Here is a 19,023-nt window from a genome sequence, read left to right on the forward strand (position 1 = left end):
ATGGGCGGAGTGGAAGTCTAGGCCTAGTATGAGGTAATGGTGGCATTGGTCAAGCACAGTGAAAAGGACGACAGTGTGGCGGCCGGAAATGCTCACACATGCAGTAAACATTCCACCTATGGTCACCGTGCTACCGTCGGCAATCCGTATGAACCGAGTAACGGCAGGAGTAAGAATTTTCTTTAAATGGCGGCGTAGGCAGCTGGTCATTATCGATTTGTGTGCTCCGGTATCTATGAAAGCGGTTACAGGTGTGCCATCAACTAGGACGGCAAAAAGGTTGTTTCTCGTAAACAGCGTCAAAAGTGGATTTTGAGGTGAATGGGACATTGCAACACCACCTCGAGGCATGCATTGCCTAGTTTTCCTGCTGGAATGGTCCTGGTAAGGTCGGCGACGGTGAGCGGTGAAGCTGGGGCGGACGTCGCTGACGACTTGGATACGAGGACGAGCGAGCATAGCGGCGAGTCGACGTAGTGGTGTCGGGGTGAGGAACCTCGGGGCGAACTTGCATTTCGGAAGGTGTTTAGAGGAGGGGACAGCCAACGGCTCCGGCAGTGATGGGAAACGTGACCGATTCGGCCGCAGCAGAAGCAGATCGGTCTGTCTTCAGGTGTACGCCAGTTGGATGGATTCCTTGTAGTGTTGGGATAACAGACACTGTGAGGTGGACTGCGATAGCACGGAGGCGTAGGAGCAGGGCGGGTGTCAGGGCGACTCAAGGAGCAGGCGCTAGGAAGACCCATATTAGCGATTTCCTAGTGAACCACGGAATGGATCAGCGATATCGTCTCAGCAGTGTTCTTCCAAGACGTCTGTTGAGGCGAGGCAGGAAACGCTGCTTCGAGTTCACGGCTTACAATATTGGTCACGTTTTCGCTTGGTGGAGGAGAGCTAAATTTGTCGGTAGGGTCGGTACTGGAAGAGGTCGCTGCAGCATTTGGAAGCCGTGTAAGCTGGTTGTATACACGGCGACTGTTCGTCTACTCGAAGCGGTGGCAATCCTTCATGATGGCGTCGACAGTCGACACGTTTCTAAAGAGCAGAAGATTGAATGCGTCGTCCGCGATGCCATTGATGTACCCAACATTGTCCGCCTCTGGCTAGGACGTGCCGATTTTATGACAGAAGGCTAGGACATACTGAATGTAGGCGGCATACGTCTCGGTAGCAGTTTGGGCACGCGTGGCGAGTTGTTGCTTGGCGGCTAGTTGTCGACCGGTCGGATTGCCAAAAACGTCGCACAGCTTTTCTTTGAAGATGTCCCAGCTGCTTAGGTCTTCGTCATGTGTGTAAAACCACGTTCGCGATGTTCCTTCGAGGTAGAACATGACATTTGCCAGCATTATGATCTGATAGCACCTGCTCACCTTGCTGAAGCGCTCATACATCTTCAACCATTCTACAACGTTGACACAGTCGAGGCCAGTGCACTTGCCGGGGTATAGCGGCTGAGGTTGAGCAACGTACTGGGAATGCGTAGACGGCATCGCAACTGAATATGCGGTGCCTTCCCCTGGAAGCATGGACCCAGGCTGGGTGAGACGTCCGCTGCGGAGCTCCGTGGCGAATACGCGTACCGCGCACCTCCACCAAAATGTCACGGGTATAAAAGTATTTACAAGATGTATTTACAAGCCATATATAAACAACAGCCGAGAATCCCGAGAGGCTGTTGCCACTTGTCGTCTTCACCATTGACGACCCTGTCCTCTTTTCCACCGTAGCAATATAGTTTCATTGATTACGAGGAAGCGTTTGATTCAGTCGAAACCTCAGCAGTCATGCGTACATTACGTAATCAGGGTGCAGACGAGCCGTATGTAAAATTACTGAAAGATATCTATAGCGGCTCCACAGCCACCGTAGTCCTCCATAAAAAATGTAATAAAATCCCAATAGAGAAGGGCGTCAGGCAGGGAGATGCGATCTCTCCAGCGCTATTCACAGCATGTTTACGGTGGGCATTCAGAGACCTGGATTGGGAAGAATTGGGGATAAGAGTTAATGGAGCATAGCTTAGTAACTTGCGATTCACTGATGATATTGCCTTGCTGAGTAACTCAAGCGACAAATTGCAATGCATGCTGACAGACCTGCAGAGTCAAACAAGAAGGGTGGGTCTAAATATTAATCTGCAGAAAACTAAAGTAATGTTTAGCAGTCGCGGAAGAGAACAGCAGTTTACGATAGGTAGCGAGGCACTGGAAGTGGTACGGGAATACTTCTACTTAGGGCAGGTATTGACCGCGGATCCGAATGATGAAGTTGAAATAATCAGAAGAAGAAGAATGGGCAGGGGTGCGTTTGCCAGGCATTTGCAGGTCATGAACAGCAGGTTGCCATTATCTCTCAAAAGAAAAGTGTATAACAGCTGTGTCTCACCAGTACTCACCTACGTGGCAAACCTGGAGGCTTACGAAAAGGGTGCTACTTAAAGTGACGATGACTCAACGAGCTATGGAAAGAATGATGGCTGTAACGTTAAGGAGGATAAGATGAAAGCAGATTGGCTGAGGGAACTGGGGCGAGTTAATGACATCTTATTTAAATTCAAGAAAAAAAAATGGACATGGGTAGGACATGTAATGAAGAGGGAAGGTAGCCAATGGTAATTAATGGTTACGGATTGGATTCCAAGACAAGGGAAGCGTACTCGGGGGCGGCTGAAGGTTAGGTGGGCGGATGAGATTGCTAGGTTTTCAGGGACAACATAGCCTCAATTAGTACAGGACCGAGGTATTTGGAGAAGTATGCGAGAAGCCTTTGCCCTGCAGTGGGCGTAGCGAAGCTGCTGCTGCTGCTGCTGCTGCGGATCATGATGATGAAGTGAGAATATTCACCACCACATCGCGTCACAACCAAACCGAAGTACACTCATCTGTATTTATGGCATTCATTCTATATCGGCATGCATTGAACTAGTGAGCCTTGAGTGTTTCGCATAAATTCAGACCAATGGGTTCACCCAGATTGAAAATGTACTATGTGCATGTGTCTTTATTACCAAAGCACAGCTGTTATTTCGGTGTTAAGATATAATCAGTAATACATTGAAATAATTCACAGAAGCTCCACTTTGATCTCCACTATCACATTGCGTGTGCCGCATTTAGTTTTTCTCTGAGGACACAGCTAGAACACAATATTTATTGAAAATACAGGTTCAAAATTAAGGTTACTGATAAATCTTATCAGGTTATTACTTTATACACTGCCATTACGTTTTATGGATGCGCATGATAGAGTGTTGACGATATCGCAGTGTTAAAAACTGTTATACAATCTCGGCAATTGTCAGCACTTATCGCTAAGAGCAAACATCAGAAAGCTTGCACTGTTTCGTACTCATAACTATTCATTAATAGAAGCAAACAACCTGTGACTTCACATTTCAATATTCCTATACATTGTCTGTACTTTATTCAAATGTTTGAACTGGTGACGTATTCGATGCCTAAGTTTCATCAACTAATGTTTACTCCTGCGAGATGTAGTGGCGCTTTAATCACGCCTCCATAATTTCTATCGCTGCTCATCGGTCTAGAACCACATTTCAACTCCGCCTTGGCGACCATGTGAATTGATCTTGGTTCTGCCGCTTGATATTGTGCAGAAGTTCGCACAATAAATTCTAGTGAAGTTTATTGCTGACGTAGTATCCCTTTCTGTGTGCCTGTCTGCGTGCCAGCAAGTTCGCCGTCACGTACAGTCGCGGACAGAATATTATGGACCATGAAATCTAAGAAAAATCTGAATATCTCCGCAACCTCACAACGCAATCTGGTATTTGCATTTGGGACCTCGACAAGAATATGCTAACAACGTTGTCGTGGGTAGTTTTACTAATTACTGCTACAGGCTGCTCGGGAATTTAATGTTTTCGGAGATCCCGTGGTCCATTTTCTTCTGTCCGCAACTGTACGTGACAAACCACATTAAACCACAGCAACTACAAAACTAAGTCTTTGAGACCAATGGTGGTGGCACTCGTGTTGGCCATGCCGCGCCACCGAAATCGATGACTAGCAGGTAATATATTTTGTGATTACCTCAGCGATATCAGAACGACTCCGCAAATCATCTTCTGGAAAGTGTCTTATCAGTAATATGTACTGGCATTATATACCTCTTGAAATATGTAATTAACATAGCACGCTAGTGTAAATCACATCTTCATAGAAAGACATTTGCGCACCTAGTTCGCCAACGGCAGGCGGTAAAAATACTCGAGCCTTAACAAACAGTGCAAAATTTCTAGTGCCGCGCAACGAGCTTTCATCGTTCATTCCAACTTCGTGGGAATTTTCAGGCATTCATGCATCCTGATTTATGCACGGTTCAGGCACTCAGGAACACAGCAGCACAATGTTAGGATCGATCGCCTTTCGCAAAGCAATTGCCATACCAGTTATAACATCGCACCAAATGCTCGCGGTTCCTTATCGAGTCACATTGCTCGCAGAAGGCACAATTATGCCACGGGTGCCTTCTCAGTAATGTTTAGCAAATTAAAAAATTATGGGGTTTTACGTGCCAAAGCCACTGTCTGATAATGAGGCACGCCGTACAGGAGGACTCAGGAGATTTCGACCACCTGAGGTTCTTTAACGTGCACCTAAATCTAAGTGCACGGGTGCTTACGCATTTAGCCCCCATCGAAATGCGGCCGCCGTGGCCGGGATTCTATCAGGCTACCTCATGCTCAGCAGCCCAGCACCATAGCCACTGAGCAACCACGGCGGGTAATGTTTAGCAAATTCTTATTGTGTTTCTTTGTTCATGTCGGCGACCGCATCATGCCGGTTCAAGTGTATTCAAACTGCAACAATATATTTTTAACTTTATTATCTATTTCAGGAAATATAAAGTTCAATTACACATTGTCCAAAAACAGGATGGTCGTTACTTTCTTCAACTCAGTGGTTACGGTGAGAATTCAAGCTCACTTTTATTTGAACTGGTTTCTTTGTAAAAAAAGCTGCATTGATCACTTTGCCTAACAGCGTCACTGTTACCATGATTGTCCGCGAGCAAAAAATTGAACGCAACCAAGGTACCACACATTGATTAACAAGACGAATGCAATCGAGTTACTGTTTATGTATTGCTTTGTGCCAGAATATATACATCGACACATTTCTTCGTGACTGTTCCATTGCATAACGAAACATACTTGGCATTCAGTCATTTTTCTGTCGAACGATAGCACTGAAGTTTCTAAGAGCCGAATTACAAATGACATAAATGACACAAGTTTATCTACCTGCCCAATGTTGGCTTCGAACGTATGCCATAGATAAGAGGGAAAAACTTCGGGCACAACAGATCTCACGGCAGACTTGGAGGGTAACGCAATTACCATTGAACCAATTTAGCAACATTCTGCATTGCTAAGTTTTCCACATCTGTATAGTTCAACCGACATTTTTTTCATTTCTCTGTCGCTCGATGCTCGTCGCTCAAGACATCATCTGGGCCATTTAGGCACACTTCCCTTCGTTCTGCACATCAGCAGGCTTTACATGCCGGCTGTCGCAATTCTATGCAGCTGAGTTCTTCATTCCTCGCTTCTTGATCTGCTTCTCTATTTACGCACATGCACGGTTCGAAGGTTCCGAGACGAATGTTCACATACCTGGTGACACATGTGCAGTTGAACACAACCAATGGCCCAAGTACTTTTTTCGGGTACCTACTGAGTGGCAGATGCCCAGTTGTACATATCCATTGGCCCACATGTATATGCTTGCATAGTGTCATTGCCACACGCCAAATTGCACATACTCAATGTACCAATTTGTATTTTCGCGAGATGTTTATTCGGGCGCACATAAAGGGGCACACGCCTGGGTGCCCACACCCAGTCGCCTAGGGCCTTAAATAACATAAATATCCCTTTGTAATTGTAATAAATATCCCTTTGTAATTTGTAGTATCTCCTTGTCACTAACTCCCCACTCCCTCATGTAATGTCTCAACAGAGACCTTTGAGGAAATGAATAAATGAATAAATAAATAACGAAAGAGTGGCTACAGAAAAAATGGTGTGACGTTCGCAAGGAACGCTAGATCCATTAGAAATCGCCAGCGGATATATTGTAGGTGCTGCCAGTTGCACTGCTTCTGGCACAATATTCATGCAGTGAATTTCGGGATGATGCCTGAAACTCAATACAGAACGTCTATCGTCGTTAATTAAAGACATATTCATATGCATGTCCATTGTCTCTTCACTTGTGCATCACGTGAAGAGACGCGAGAAAGCGTAACACTTCGGGGTATCTACCTGATATTCCAGGAAAACGTCACGCACAGGACAAAGCTATTTTACTTTTCATTTTCATAGTGCTGTTTTTTTTAATCTGGTCATTACCATCATCAGCACCAGCCTGGTTACGCCCACTGCAGGGAAAGGCCTCTCCCATACTTCTCCAACTACCCCGGTCATGTGCTAATTGTGGCCATGTTGTCCCTGCAAACTTTTTAATCTCATTCGCCCACCTAACTTTCTGCCGCCCTCTGCTACGCCTTCCTTGGAATCCATTCCGTAACTCTTAATGACCATCGGTTATCTTCCCTCCTCATTACGTGTCCTGCCCATGCCCATTTCTTTTTCTGGATTTCAACTGAGATATCATTACCTCGTGCTTGTTCCCTCACCCAATCGGCTCTTTTCTTATCCTTTAACGTTACACCTATCATTCTTCTTTCCATAGCTCGTTGCGTCGTCCTCAATTTAAGTAGAACCCATTTCGTAAGACTCCAGGTAGGTGAGTACTGGTAAGACGCAGCTATTCTACACTTTTCTCTTGAGGGATATTGGCAACCTGATGTTCGTGATCCGAGAAGGCCTGCCAAACGCAAGCCAGCCCATTCTTATTCTTCTGATTATTTCCATCTCATAATCCGGATCCGCAGTCACTACCTCTCCTAAGTAGATGTATTCCCTTACAACTTCCAGTGCCTCACTACCTATCGTAAACTGCTGTTCTCTTCTGAGACTGTTAAACACTACTTTTATTTTCTGCAGATTAATTTTTAGACCCACCCTTCGGCTTTGCCTCTCCAGGTCAGTGAGCATGCATTTCCGTTGGTCCCCTGAGTTACTAAGCAAGGCAATATCATCAGCGAATCGCAAGTTACTAAGGTATTCTCCATTAACTCTTATCCCCAATTCTTCCGATCCAGGTCTCTGAATACCTCCTGTAAACAGGCTGTGAATTTCATTGGAGAAATCATATCTCCCTGCCTGACGCCTTTCTTTATTGGGATCTTGTTGGTTTCTTTATGGAGGACTGCGGTGGCTGTGGAGCCGCTATAGATATCTTTCAGTATTTTTACATACGGCTCGTCTACACCCTGATTCCGCAATGCCTCCATGACTGCTGAGGTTTCGACTGAATCAAACGCTTTCTCGGAATCAATGAAAGGTATATATTAAGGTTGGTTATATTCCGCACATTTTTCTATCACATGATTGATAGTGTGAATATGGTCTATTGTTGAGTAGCCTTTACGGAATCCTGCCTGGTCCTTTGGTTGACGGAAGTATAAGGTGTTGCTCATTCTACTTGCAATTACCTTAGTAAATACTTTGTAGGCAACGGACAGTAAGCTGATCGGTCTATAATTTTTCAAGTCTTTGGCGTCCCCTTTCTTATGTATTAGGATTATGTTACCGTTTCCCCAAGATTGCGGTACACTCGAAGTCATGAGGCATTGCGTATACCGGGTGCCCAGTTGCTCTAGAACAATCTGCCCACCATCCTTCAACAAATCTTCTGTTACCTGATCCTCCCCAGCTGCCATCCCCCTTTGCATAGCTCCCAAGGCTTCCTCTACTTCTTCCGGCGTTACCTGAGGGATTTCGAATTCATCTAGACTATTCTATTTTCTATTATCGTCGTGGGTGCCACTGGTACTGTATAAATCTTTATAGAACTCCTCAGCCATTTGAACTATCTCATCCATATTAGTAATAATATTGCCGGCTGTGTCTCTTAACGCATACATCTGATTCTTGCCAATTCCTAGTTTCTTCCTCACTGCTTTTAGGCTTCCTCCGTTGCTGAGAGCTTGTTCAATTCTCTCCATATTATACTTCCTTATGTCAGCTGTCTTACACTTGTTGATTAACTTCGAAAGCTCTGCCAGTTCTATTCTAGCTGCAGGGTTAGAGGCTTTCATACATTGGCGTTTCTTGATCAGATCTTTCGTCTCCTGCGATAGCTTACTGGTATCCTGTCTAACGGAGTTACCACCGACTTCTATTGCACACTCCTTAATGATGCCCCCAAGATTGTCGTTCATTGCTTCAATACTAAGGTCCTCTTCCTGAGTTAAAGCCGAATACCTGTTCTGTAGCTTGATCTGGAATTCCTCTATTTTCCCTCTTACCGCTAACTCATTGATCGGCTTCTTATGTACCAGTTTCTTCCGTTCCCACTTCAGGTCTAGGGTAATTCGAGTTCTTACCATCCTATGGTCACTGTAGCGCACCTTGCTGAGCACGTCCACATCTTGTATGATGCCAGGGTTAGCACAGAGTATGAAGTCTATTTCATTTCTAGTCTCGCCGCTCGGGCTCCTCCATGTCCACTTTCGGCTATCCCGCTTGCGGACGAAGGTATTCATTATCCGCATACTATTCTCTTCCGCAAACCCTACTAATAGCTCTCCCCTGCTATTCCTAGTGCCTCTGCCATATTTCCGCACTGCCTTGTCTGCAGCCTGCTTCTTGCCTACCTTGGCATTGAAGTCGCCCATCAGTATAGTGTGTTTTGTTTTCACTCTATCCATCGCCGATTCCACCTCTTCCTCGAAGCTTTCGACTTCCTGGTCATCATGACGGGATGTAGGGGCGTAGACCTGTGCAACCTTCATTTTGTAAGGTCTCTTATTAAGTTTCACAACAAGACTTGCCACCCTCCCGTTAATGCTATAGAATTCCTGTATGTTACCAGCTATATTGTTATTAATCAGGAAGCCTTCGGACAACATATGCATTTATGGCACTTAGTTCAAACATCGGTGGTGCGTTGAAGCAGTGTTTTTTGGTCGGCAGAGGACGGTTATGTGACATGACCGGAGCAGATGGTTTTGCGCCCTCTTGGCAAAGGGCACATTGATTTGAAGAAGCGCCATATTTAAACCGTAAAGCGATTTATCGCAGCTGCATTGTGAACGGTTATTGCATAGCGAGTGTCTCCACTCGTAGATTTTGTGAGCCAGCAGAGAAGGAGATGGAGTTCATATTCGTGCGCACGCATTGGCAGTGCGCGCGTGTACTTGCATTTGCATGTACGCGCGTGTTTTCGTCTACGTATTCGCATATTCGTGCGCACGAGAGCGTGTATACAAGGGCGAGCATACACGCGTTAGTGTCTTCATGTACTTCTGTGTGCGTGTGTCTGCCCATCTTAGTGCTTGTGTGCATGCATGGTCACGTGTAAGTGTGTATGCGGGAGAACATGTGCTGTATCTCTATGTGTGCGTCTGCGTGTGTCTGTCCATGCGTGCGTGCGTGCGTGCGTGTGTCTGTCCATGCGTGCGTGCGTGCGTGCGTGCGTGCGTGCGTGCGTGCGTGTGTGTGTGTGTGTGTGTGTGTGTGTGTGTGTGTGTGTGTGTGTGTGTGTGTGTGTGAAAGCGAGCGAGCATGCACCCGCTTACACCTTTATCCAATGTGTATCCAATTCATCCCCTACTCCCGGGGATGAAAAGAGATAGAGGTTATTGAGGCCCATAATTATATCTACGAGACAAAAATGAATTGCACTGTATTGATGACCTTATCTCTTACTGAAACCACAATCAATGCAAAAAGAACAACGCCTGAGCCGACAGTATCGCCGACCCAGATTTCGCCGCGATGGCAACGTCACCATCGGCACCGCTACGTGAGCAGCTACCTAACTGTTCACTGTCGTTATCTTCTTTCTCTAATGGGGCAACGCATTGTCTTGATGCCAGGCACTCACTAAATCTGCACCATCATTGCGTCATTTACAGCTTCTGTGACAAAGCGAACTTTCGGTGGCACACGTTCACTGCTATATTGACAATAAAATTTCGCTAGCGTTCTGTCCTGTCCCACATTTTTTCCGTTAGTCATCTTTGCACTGAACTGCTTGCCTTCGAAGAAACAACACGATTAGACCTGGAATGCGGACTGGCCGCAAGGACAATGCTCACGAAGTCATACAATTGATGGTAAAAGGGTGTTTAACTCGGCTAGTTGGTCCATTCTTTGAAAATTGTAGCAGCAGAACTTAAGGAACATGGACACAGAAGGAAAAACTAGACGATGACGCAGCTGCACTATCAACTGATCTCTTTATTGAAATTCCCGGTCTTATTTATTTCTTCGCAGTATCTCCTTTCTTATCTAACTTCACTTGTTGTCAAGGCCGCTGACAGAGTGCTTGCAAATTTTTTTTACTCGTCTCAAATGCCTCAAGGGTCTCCCGAGTTCCTTTTCACGACTTGCACTTAGTGAAATTTGGGAGCGCACGTGTTTGCTTGGCTATCTTGTCCGTTCTTGTTCATTTCTCAAGCTTTGCAGTTCAAGCCCAGATTTTTACACATGAAAAGCTGCTGTTTCTAGGCCATGTCATCGGCAAGTTTGATGTTCGTACTGACCCGCAAACGGCACCTGTCATCACAAAGTTCCACAAACCCATTGACGGGACGACACTTCGGAGATTTCTTGCAGGTGTATCTAGCACAGGTGCTTTTTCGAGCACTTTTGACTAATTGCTGAGTCATTGACTCATTTAATGCAATTTGACCTTAAGTTCAACTGGTAAACGCCAGAAGCCGAAGCATTTGAAAATCACCTGCATCACCTGCATGCACCAGAGGCTTTTTTGTTGTGGCATCGGCACTCGGCTGCATGTTGACGAACTCCAGAACGACCAGACCGCTGGGTACCTCTGGTTCTGCAGTAAACTGGTGAGGATGCAGATTAGGCGCCACACCAGCGACGTCGCTCACTACGCCAAGGCCTGCCGACTTCAAGACCTCTCAGTGGCGTAAGACACCAGATCCAAGGTCAGCAGGATAACCGCACCTGAATAAACCTCCTCGCGGGAAGTTCCAGCAGATTAGGATGCACTTGTGCCCGTTTCTCTTGACACAAACATGAACAAATGTGTGGACCTCCTTAGCCATCGCCTAACGATTACGGCAAACGGAAAGCCCTCTCCAAAGGTAGTGTGCCTGAAGTGGCGAAAATTTTCGGCTAGAGTATTCTGCTATGAAACGGCGCCCCAGAAATCTTGACTGACCGACGAATAGTGGAGCCTACTCACGTGATCCTGCAATATAGCCACACGAGTCACCGTCAACCGACCGCAGTCGAATGATCCTACGGAACTAAACTTGTAGATCCTGCGGATCTACAAGTTCATTCTTTTTCAGGGAATCGTACTTCATCCACTATCGGCTTAAGATTATCGCTCAACGCATGATATACCTGCATGCATCGAAATTTATTCTAGTAATATCGTTTATTCTTTCTATTGTCTATGTTATCCCAGAGTCTTAAGGGATCAGACTGTATGTGTCACGAGAAAAGCGTTGTACCTACCGGAAGGCATGCGAGCACCAGCGTTTAACTTGCATATTTCGATAGACACACACACACACACACACACACACACACACACACACACACACACACACACACACATATATATATATATATATATATATATATATATATATATATATATATATATATATATATATATATATATATATATATGTGTGTGTGTGTGTGTGTGTGTGTGACTATATGACTATATATGTTCCTCATATACTTATCAGACCACACCACTTCCGTGATCAACATATGTGCTCGTCACTATTGGACTGTCCGATTCAAATTTGCATTTGCGCATTCTCTTAAAGAATTTACACATTTACGAGCTTATCTTGTCCCGCAATTATCGCCATCCATCTTCCCGCATGCACTTTCTTTAAAGCTGTGCTGCCGGCACTTCCAGTACCCGAATGACATGCGCGTTATCAGCGTGACTTAACATTCGCCGCAGAAAAGTGGTGAGCACAAAGTTTTAAAGAAACACAACACAACTAAGGTAGATGACAATTACCGTTGATGTACAAGATTAGCCCCAAAGGGTCGAAACATGTTTAGGAGTGCACAGGTTCGCCAGTTAAAGAGTTAATTTCGTGACTCCCTATTCTGCTACAGTCAAAGTATTCGCCGTAAAGACAAGATAAGAATATAACCTGTTACTTTTTATATGCAACAGCAGAGCAGGATGAGTAATGCGCTGGCAAAAGCACAGCCCCATGAGTAGCACGCCCTTTCATGAATTCAAGGTAACCTTACAGACGCATAAATGCGATGACTGTCGAAGAAAAGAGCTAATGAACCCAATTGAGTGCATATTAATCTTCGGCATATTTGGCACTCCGAAGCAACCAGTAGCCGAGAAAAGATGGTCGGCTCATGGCTGCCTCAAAGAAGTGGATATGTACTGGTTCGGAATGCACTGTGGCATCAGATATTAGTGCCTGCCTACTGACAATGAACCGCGAACGCTTCTAAGATGCAATTTTTGTCACCATTGTTACAGCTTTACAATCTATTTTCAAAAATGTTGCAGAAATGTGGAAGCAGGCTAATATGCTGATATTTGAGGGACCACCGGCTATGATTTGGGCAAGGCCTCATCGGTTCACCGTGCACAGGCATAATTATAGTACTATGGTGGAAAGTGCCTTGCATCGCAGTCCTCGTTCGGTCTTGAGGTTTGAAAATCACGACAAATTTCATACGATGTATGGTTTAGGCATCACTTTGCGGCAGCACCCAATATTCGCCATAGAATTGATGCTGCGCCAGAGATTTCAGTCGCTATTGGCATGCATGCGCTTTAGGCTACGCCTTGCAACTTAGTTGGTGTTCATTAGCACTCTGCGTTGCGAGCCTACAGTACTGATGCGCGATTCATATTGCTCTCTCGCTGTCGACGTATTACGGCTACTGACGCCTGTTCTCCTATTGAGGCCCGTCCTTAACATATATTGCAATGTTGATATGAAGTGCGAATGTCAGGAAGTGAAGCAAGCGTCGTTTCTAATGCATCGTAAATTTTAAGGCTGGTTGTGTTAACATAAAACAATTTTACTGAAAGTGGTCTTCACATGTATGAATAAAAGTGTTCTGCAAGAGAAGGTGAGCAAATATTGCATGCCTGTTCACAAGCTTTGGCTTATAATGATGACTTATGGAAATAGCGTATTTCTGTTACATTACATTTTTAATTCGGAAAGATCGCGTGATCATCATTGCACGCATTTCTAAATTAACAGTCGAAGATTCTTGGATATGTCGGGCGGCAGGCAAACTAGGGATACAAAACAAAAATCTGTATGATGAAGTGTGTGTCCATTTTTTGTCTCCAGTTCATTCTGGCATTATAATAAAAAGCGCAATGAAACATTCCAGGTAACACGGCTCTGGCTACAGGTGTTCAAAAAGAGTATCTTATTTTGTACATGGATAACGATTGCATCATTCTTGGTATACCTCCACGATCTGGAGGTAAGCAGCGTTTATTTTCAATACAATCACGATGTTCACACCTTCAACAAATGTTGTTAATTACCTCTACCGATGCGCAAAATTCTCTGATCCAAGAGCTTCATTAACTTCTTATAGCTGAGTTTTTTTCGTTTCCAGGAGAATGAAATAAATCTTGCTAACATCATCTAAAATGCAATGCGTATTGCAAGGTGGTATTGCCTACTAAGTGCATCGTGCTTTTTTTCTTGTAGCAATACAGAAACGTCTGCGAATTGCGCTTATTTTTATACATACGGTACATAGCCTTCTGTAGAAATGCCTTTAAAGTATCTTGGCTACTAGGCGCGAAAACACACACGACACAAGGAAGGAGACGGGACAGAGCGCCACTTACAACTGCTTTTATTTGGAGGCACACCACACACTTATGGAAATAGCGTATTAAAATAGCGTGTATTAAATCTCCCTCTCCTGCGGGCGCTCCTACATAGGGCAAACGGGGCGCTGTGTTAACGACCGAATTAGGGAACATGAGAGAAATGTAGAACAAGACAAGGAAGGGCCAAACATTCCCAAGCACATGAAGTCCTGCCCATCACGCTCTTGTGAGCGATGTTTTGCAGGGGCGCGCATTCTGGCAAAAAGTAAAGATCAAAAAGCTCGGGAAGTGATTGAAGCTTTCTTTATCGAAAAGAAAGGAAGCATGTGCGTCAGCGACCCGTCAATATCTTTATATATGTCCGAAAAGAAATATTTAACCAGTGCGCTTCCATATCAATCTTGATGTGATTGTGTCCTTGCCTGGTATATAAGTGTGTGGTGTGCCTCCGAATAAAAGCAGCTGTAAGTGGCGCTCTGTCCCGTCTCCTTCCTTGTGTCGTGTGTGTTTTCACGCCTAGTAGCCAAGATGAATTGTGACCAACTCGCCCAACAAGACGTCCTTTTAAGCCTTTAAAGTAGTGCAGGATTTTAAGTAAGTAAATGTAACAAAATAAACAAATATCCATTCGCTGACTGTCACGTACAGTAAAGGTTCCAAATGAATCCGCAATATCGTGAGTTATTCCGCGTGAGCACATGTAAAAGGGCACGGTATAAGGGCGTCCAATATTTGCTCTGCATTGCTGGACTGAAGAGTGAGTGAATATTTCAAATTTCAAAAACAAATTCAGCGGTCAATACCGTTTGATTTGTATAAGATTCAAAAATCTACTTTTCAAAATTGTCGTATAATCTATCGAAGCTGTTTATGCAGCAGCTGTAATAAAATGTAATTTCCTTGTACATTATTAACATACTTCAAAACGCTGCCCTTTATGTCTGCTACATTTGGAACTGCCTGTGAAATCTAGGGCCACTCGTGAAATAACAGACGCTCTAGAGCACTTCAACAGGTACTCAATTGGAGAGGGTACAATTGCCTTGGCACTTAGAGGTTTGGGTTCAGATTACACAAACGTTGGTGTTTGTTTTTTGTGAAATATAAAGAATTCGTAAGGTAGAATTCCATTGGGGGATTAGGAAACAAAGCGCAAGCTGGCCATAGAACACTTCAGAGCCATTTTTAAAAGAGATTTTCAAAGGCTGTGTTTCATCCATGTGCCTTTACCTTCGCACACAAATATGTTACGACCATTGTCGCCGTTTTCTCTTAAATTCACCTTCGCAATATTTGTAGGAACGCAATTGCCACAAAACAACCTAAGTCCTGCGTCCACCTAAGACACGCTATTAACGCCCATGCCGTACTTATCCCACCCACTTTGCACCTTGCCGCCGCATCACCCATTACTTGGCCTTTACTTTCCTCAGTCGTTATCGAGGTGCCCTGTTTGTTTCCCTAAGAAACCTTGGCCAGCTAGCCTGTAAAGCGCATGGAAGTACCTAAAGGATGAGGTTTCAATCAAACTTTATAATGCTCCTAATTAAAATGAAAACGTGAAAATTTCAGTGCACGTATATTCTTATACTCGCTATAGCCATTCGTTGGAGATTTCTCTGGATACTTGGAACCGTATGTGATAACCAGTGCGCGATACTTTAGAACCATTCTAAGAAAAAAATCTTTAGCGAAAGCTGGGGTGCTATGCAGGATGCACCGAGTTTCTCGTTCACCCGAGCTTTACCCCAGTTTGCTCGACGGCAGGCAGTGAACGGAGAAAGCGTGAAATATGAAAAAGCTGCAGGTAAAAAAATTATCGACAAAACGCCGCGTATGACAATATGAGCGCACCCTGCGCGGCATGCTACTTCCACGTTTCAAGCGCGGAAGGCTGCACAACGAAACGCGCCAGCGCCGCGTATTGTTATCGACGGATTATCGCAACTTAGCGATACCGTGACTGTCCCACTGTCTGTCTGCACACTTGCCGTGAGCCGCTTGCCAGGCCTTTCTCGGGCGCGTCAAAGGCGTGTCTCCTCTTTCGGCCACTTTCTTTCTATCCTCCATCGATTGCGAACAGGTTACATACGGCGCATTCTTGCACCAACACTTTCGCTCAAACGAACACGTTAAAATTCAACAAATACAATTAAAAAAAAACATTTTTATTTCTTTAGGTAGCTGTTCTTCGTTTTGAATGCTAGAAACTTCTGATGACAAACGGAGATCGTCCAAATTAATAAATTTTGCCCTTCTTGCCACAAGTGGCGACACTGAGGCAATAGCTTAGAAGCGGATACATTGAAGAGGGTCGCACGCAGGAGGGAGTTCATACCGTGAGAATTCGCCTAGGGGCGCTGCAGTGCTATGCTCAATAAGGTCAGTGAGCACCACTCTTTCTCTCTTAAGGGAAGAGAAACGTAGCGCTGCGCTACGGCTGTTCATCGCAGATGGTTTACTAGGCTATTAAGGCCGCCGCTTTACCAACTAAAGACGACACAGTAGTCACAGATACGGAAGCAACGGCTGTCGCTGCAAAATGGCGGTAGTTAGTTTAGGGTACGTAGTGACGCAGTTCAGTGAAAACGTACCAGTTTATTTTTGTGCGCAAAGCCTTTGCGATGCATTGCGAAAAAGTGCGTGCTTCCCAGCGAGACAATTCGTCGCTTGTCATCGCTCGCCTAGAGAAACTGCCTCTGAGCGCATGTACGCACTATTTGAGTGTGTTGTGCAGTCCAAGGTGCTTGCGGATTACCTCTGCTGAAGCTAGCAGCAATCGCAGATGGATATCGTAACGTCACCGCAGCAGTCACATTCTGGCAGGAGAGGGCTGTTGTGTGCAGTTATGAAAGAGAACTTCGAACTTAGGAAGGTCTTGGAACTGCTGAGTGCGCAGTGCTTGTGATGAAGATATACCATTGCACTGGGTCTAAAAAAGCGTGCGATTCTCGGACGCTGATGGTATTTACGACGCTGTTGCTACGATGGATCACCGATGACAGAGCAGCCATCTCGAACGACTGCTACAATACGCACTCCTCAGCATCGTCGTCCCCCTCGGCGCATCGACACCTTGTACGCAGATACTGTGACGTGACGATAATTATTTACTGTGCGCTACGTCGCCACGGTGCGTGCAATGAAACCGTGCTTTGAAGCCATCTCAGCCCGAGTAGATATACACATAAGCCAGCGACAGTCCACGCTTTGTTTTTGATAGTGGTGCTCAGTACATCACCGATGACAGTGCGTTGTGCGTGTTTTATATCGGCGGTCAAGATTGGTGATGCCTCTCAGCTCGGCACCGCATCGCTGTGGCCGAAAAATAAGTTGAGCGTGGCCCAACCGTGGTGGGTGCATGCACAGAGTTACATGCCAAACGCGGGGCGTGACTTCTCGCTTTGATTGACAGGCGAACTGGTGCTAAATTCGTACATTGCAAAACCCCCTCCGAGTTCAACTCGGGGACATGGCGGCGGCATCCTGTATCATTGCATTCAGCGGCAGCAAGCGTTAGTATGACCGTCTGGACCAATTCACGTACATGACCGCCGTGGAGTTTCAGCGTCATTTTCGCCTGTCAAAGACATCAGTGCACTGGCTGTGTGACGAGCTAGGCGAACACTCTCGTCTGTGGCGACAACGTGGCGGGCTTCATTCTCTCGCCGTCGAAGAGCAAGTCCTCTGCGCCCTCCGTTTCTACGGGCCTGGCAGTTTTCAGAGAAGCGTCGGCGCCGAGCGTTACATTGGACTACATCAAACTACTACGAGCCACTGTGTCAGAGATGTGTTTGACGCGCTCGCTTATCGATGCGGCAGTGCGTAAGTGGTGGCTGGCTTTGCCGAAGACTACGGCTGTGCAGGCATATATAAAAGAGCATAAGAGCATTATATAGAAGAAGGAATTAAGGCGCCTTCAATGCCAGCGACAGTGATTAGCATTGAAGCAATGTCTAGACACACCATATTGCCAAATTTGTCACTTCTGTGTAGCCGACCTAAATTTTGCATTACGACATCTCACATGCGGCAGCCTATGATACTGAATTTTTCGCTGGGTTGCTGACTTTTTTACGATTGTTCTACTTGTATGTCAGTGTGCCTTCCAAGTGGCTCACTTTTTGGGAAAGAGGTTAATTAAGTATAAATAGATAAATGGATATCACAAATTGTGTGAAATACCCTGTGAATGCTAATCTCATAAAGAACTTGGCGTTCTTCATTGGTGAAGTTACTTAGTATGCATAATGCTGAATGTTGGTCATGCGTCATCTGTCGGCCGCACTATGAAACAGCAAGGCATTTCACAATTCGTTGGAGCGCGACATGTGGATGTTGCGCCAAGCCGGTTGTGCCTATGCATTTGTGGCGAAATTAAAATGCATTGAGAATCTGAGTATGCTGGCTTGCATGAAGAAAATACTCCAGAGTGCTCTGTTCAATGTAGATGCATGTGCCAGAGGTTCAGTGCAATTTTTTTTTTTGGGGGGGAGCGTTTTTCTGGATGGACAAATTATATATTTTCGTATCATAATGGGGCTCTAATTCGTAATCAGTTGAACAATGCAGATCCAATGCTCTGCAGAACTCGGTCTGCATGAAGATGTCATGAACCACCAAGGCAAAATTACATATCGGGAGAGATGTGGTGCAGATGCCAATGAAAAGTGGGTCTTTATCCCGTCATGATAAAAATAAAGATTGCAGAGTGAATAGACCTTTTGTACAGCTTTACAGCAATGATTACACAAAACGTGATATGCTCAAACGTGTAAAAGCTTGCCGCAATGCCAAAGTAGGATGAGCGACATGCAGCATATTTTGTCATTGAACATGTCTTCTAATTGCTATTTTTAGTGTAAGCCTCGCTATCACGCCTTTCCCTCCGGCACTCCCTCTACTGAAACGTGGAACTGTCTTTCTATTGGTGTCATGATGACGATGATGACGGTAACGGCAGCAGTAAGACTGGTTAATGCTTGCCCTTTTGATTTTTGCGAGTTTAGTGGTAAAAAATATGGCACGTGCGCACACCTGTGCTGCAAAATTTTACGCTTGTGGTGATTTTTCGGAGAGCTAATTC

At 45.2% G+C, this 19,023-nt stretch overlaps 1 protein-coding gene across 5 annotated transcripts in view; it reads left to right on the plus strand.

The window, feature by feature from the left end:
* Window positions 1-19,023, plus strand: part of LOC135898184 (uncharacterized) — a 160,199-nt gene that overhangs the window by 134,332 nt on the left and 6,844 nt on the right. For 3 of the 5 annotated variants that reach the window (XM_065427004.2, XM_070527436.1, XM_070527438.1), the window contains exons 8-9: window positions 4,861-4,931; window positions 13,481-13,576. The exons of 1 other annotated variant lie outside the window; for it this stretch is intronic. In XM_065427004.2, coding sequence (XP_065283076.2) covers window positions 4,861-4,931; window positions 13,481-13,576 — 167 coding nt within the window. The remainder of the gene's footprint in view (window positions 1-4,860; window positions 4,932-13,480; window positions 13,577-19,023) is intronic. One more of the 5 variants, XM_070527437.1, reaches the window with a different exon arrangement.

Source organism: Dermacentor albipictus, chromosome 10, assembly GCF_038994185.2.
Source record: "Dermacentor albipictus isolate Rhodes 1998 colony chromosome 10, USDA_Dalb.pri_finalv2, whole genome shotgun sequence".
In the NCBI taxonomy this organism is placed as follows: Eukaryota; Metazoa; Arthropoda; class Arachnida; order Ixodida; family Ixodidae; genus Dermacentor; species Dermacentor albipictus.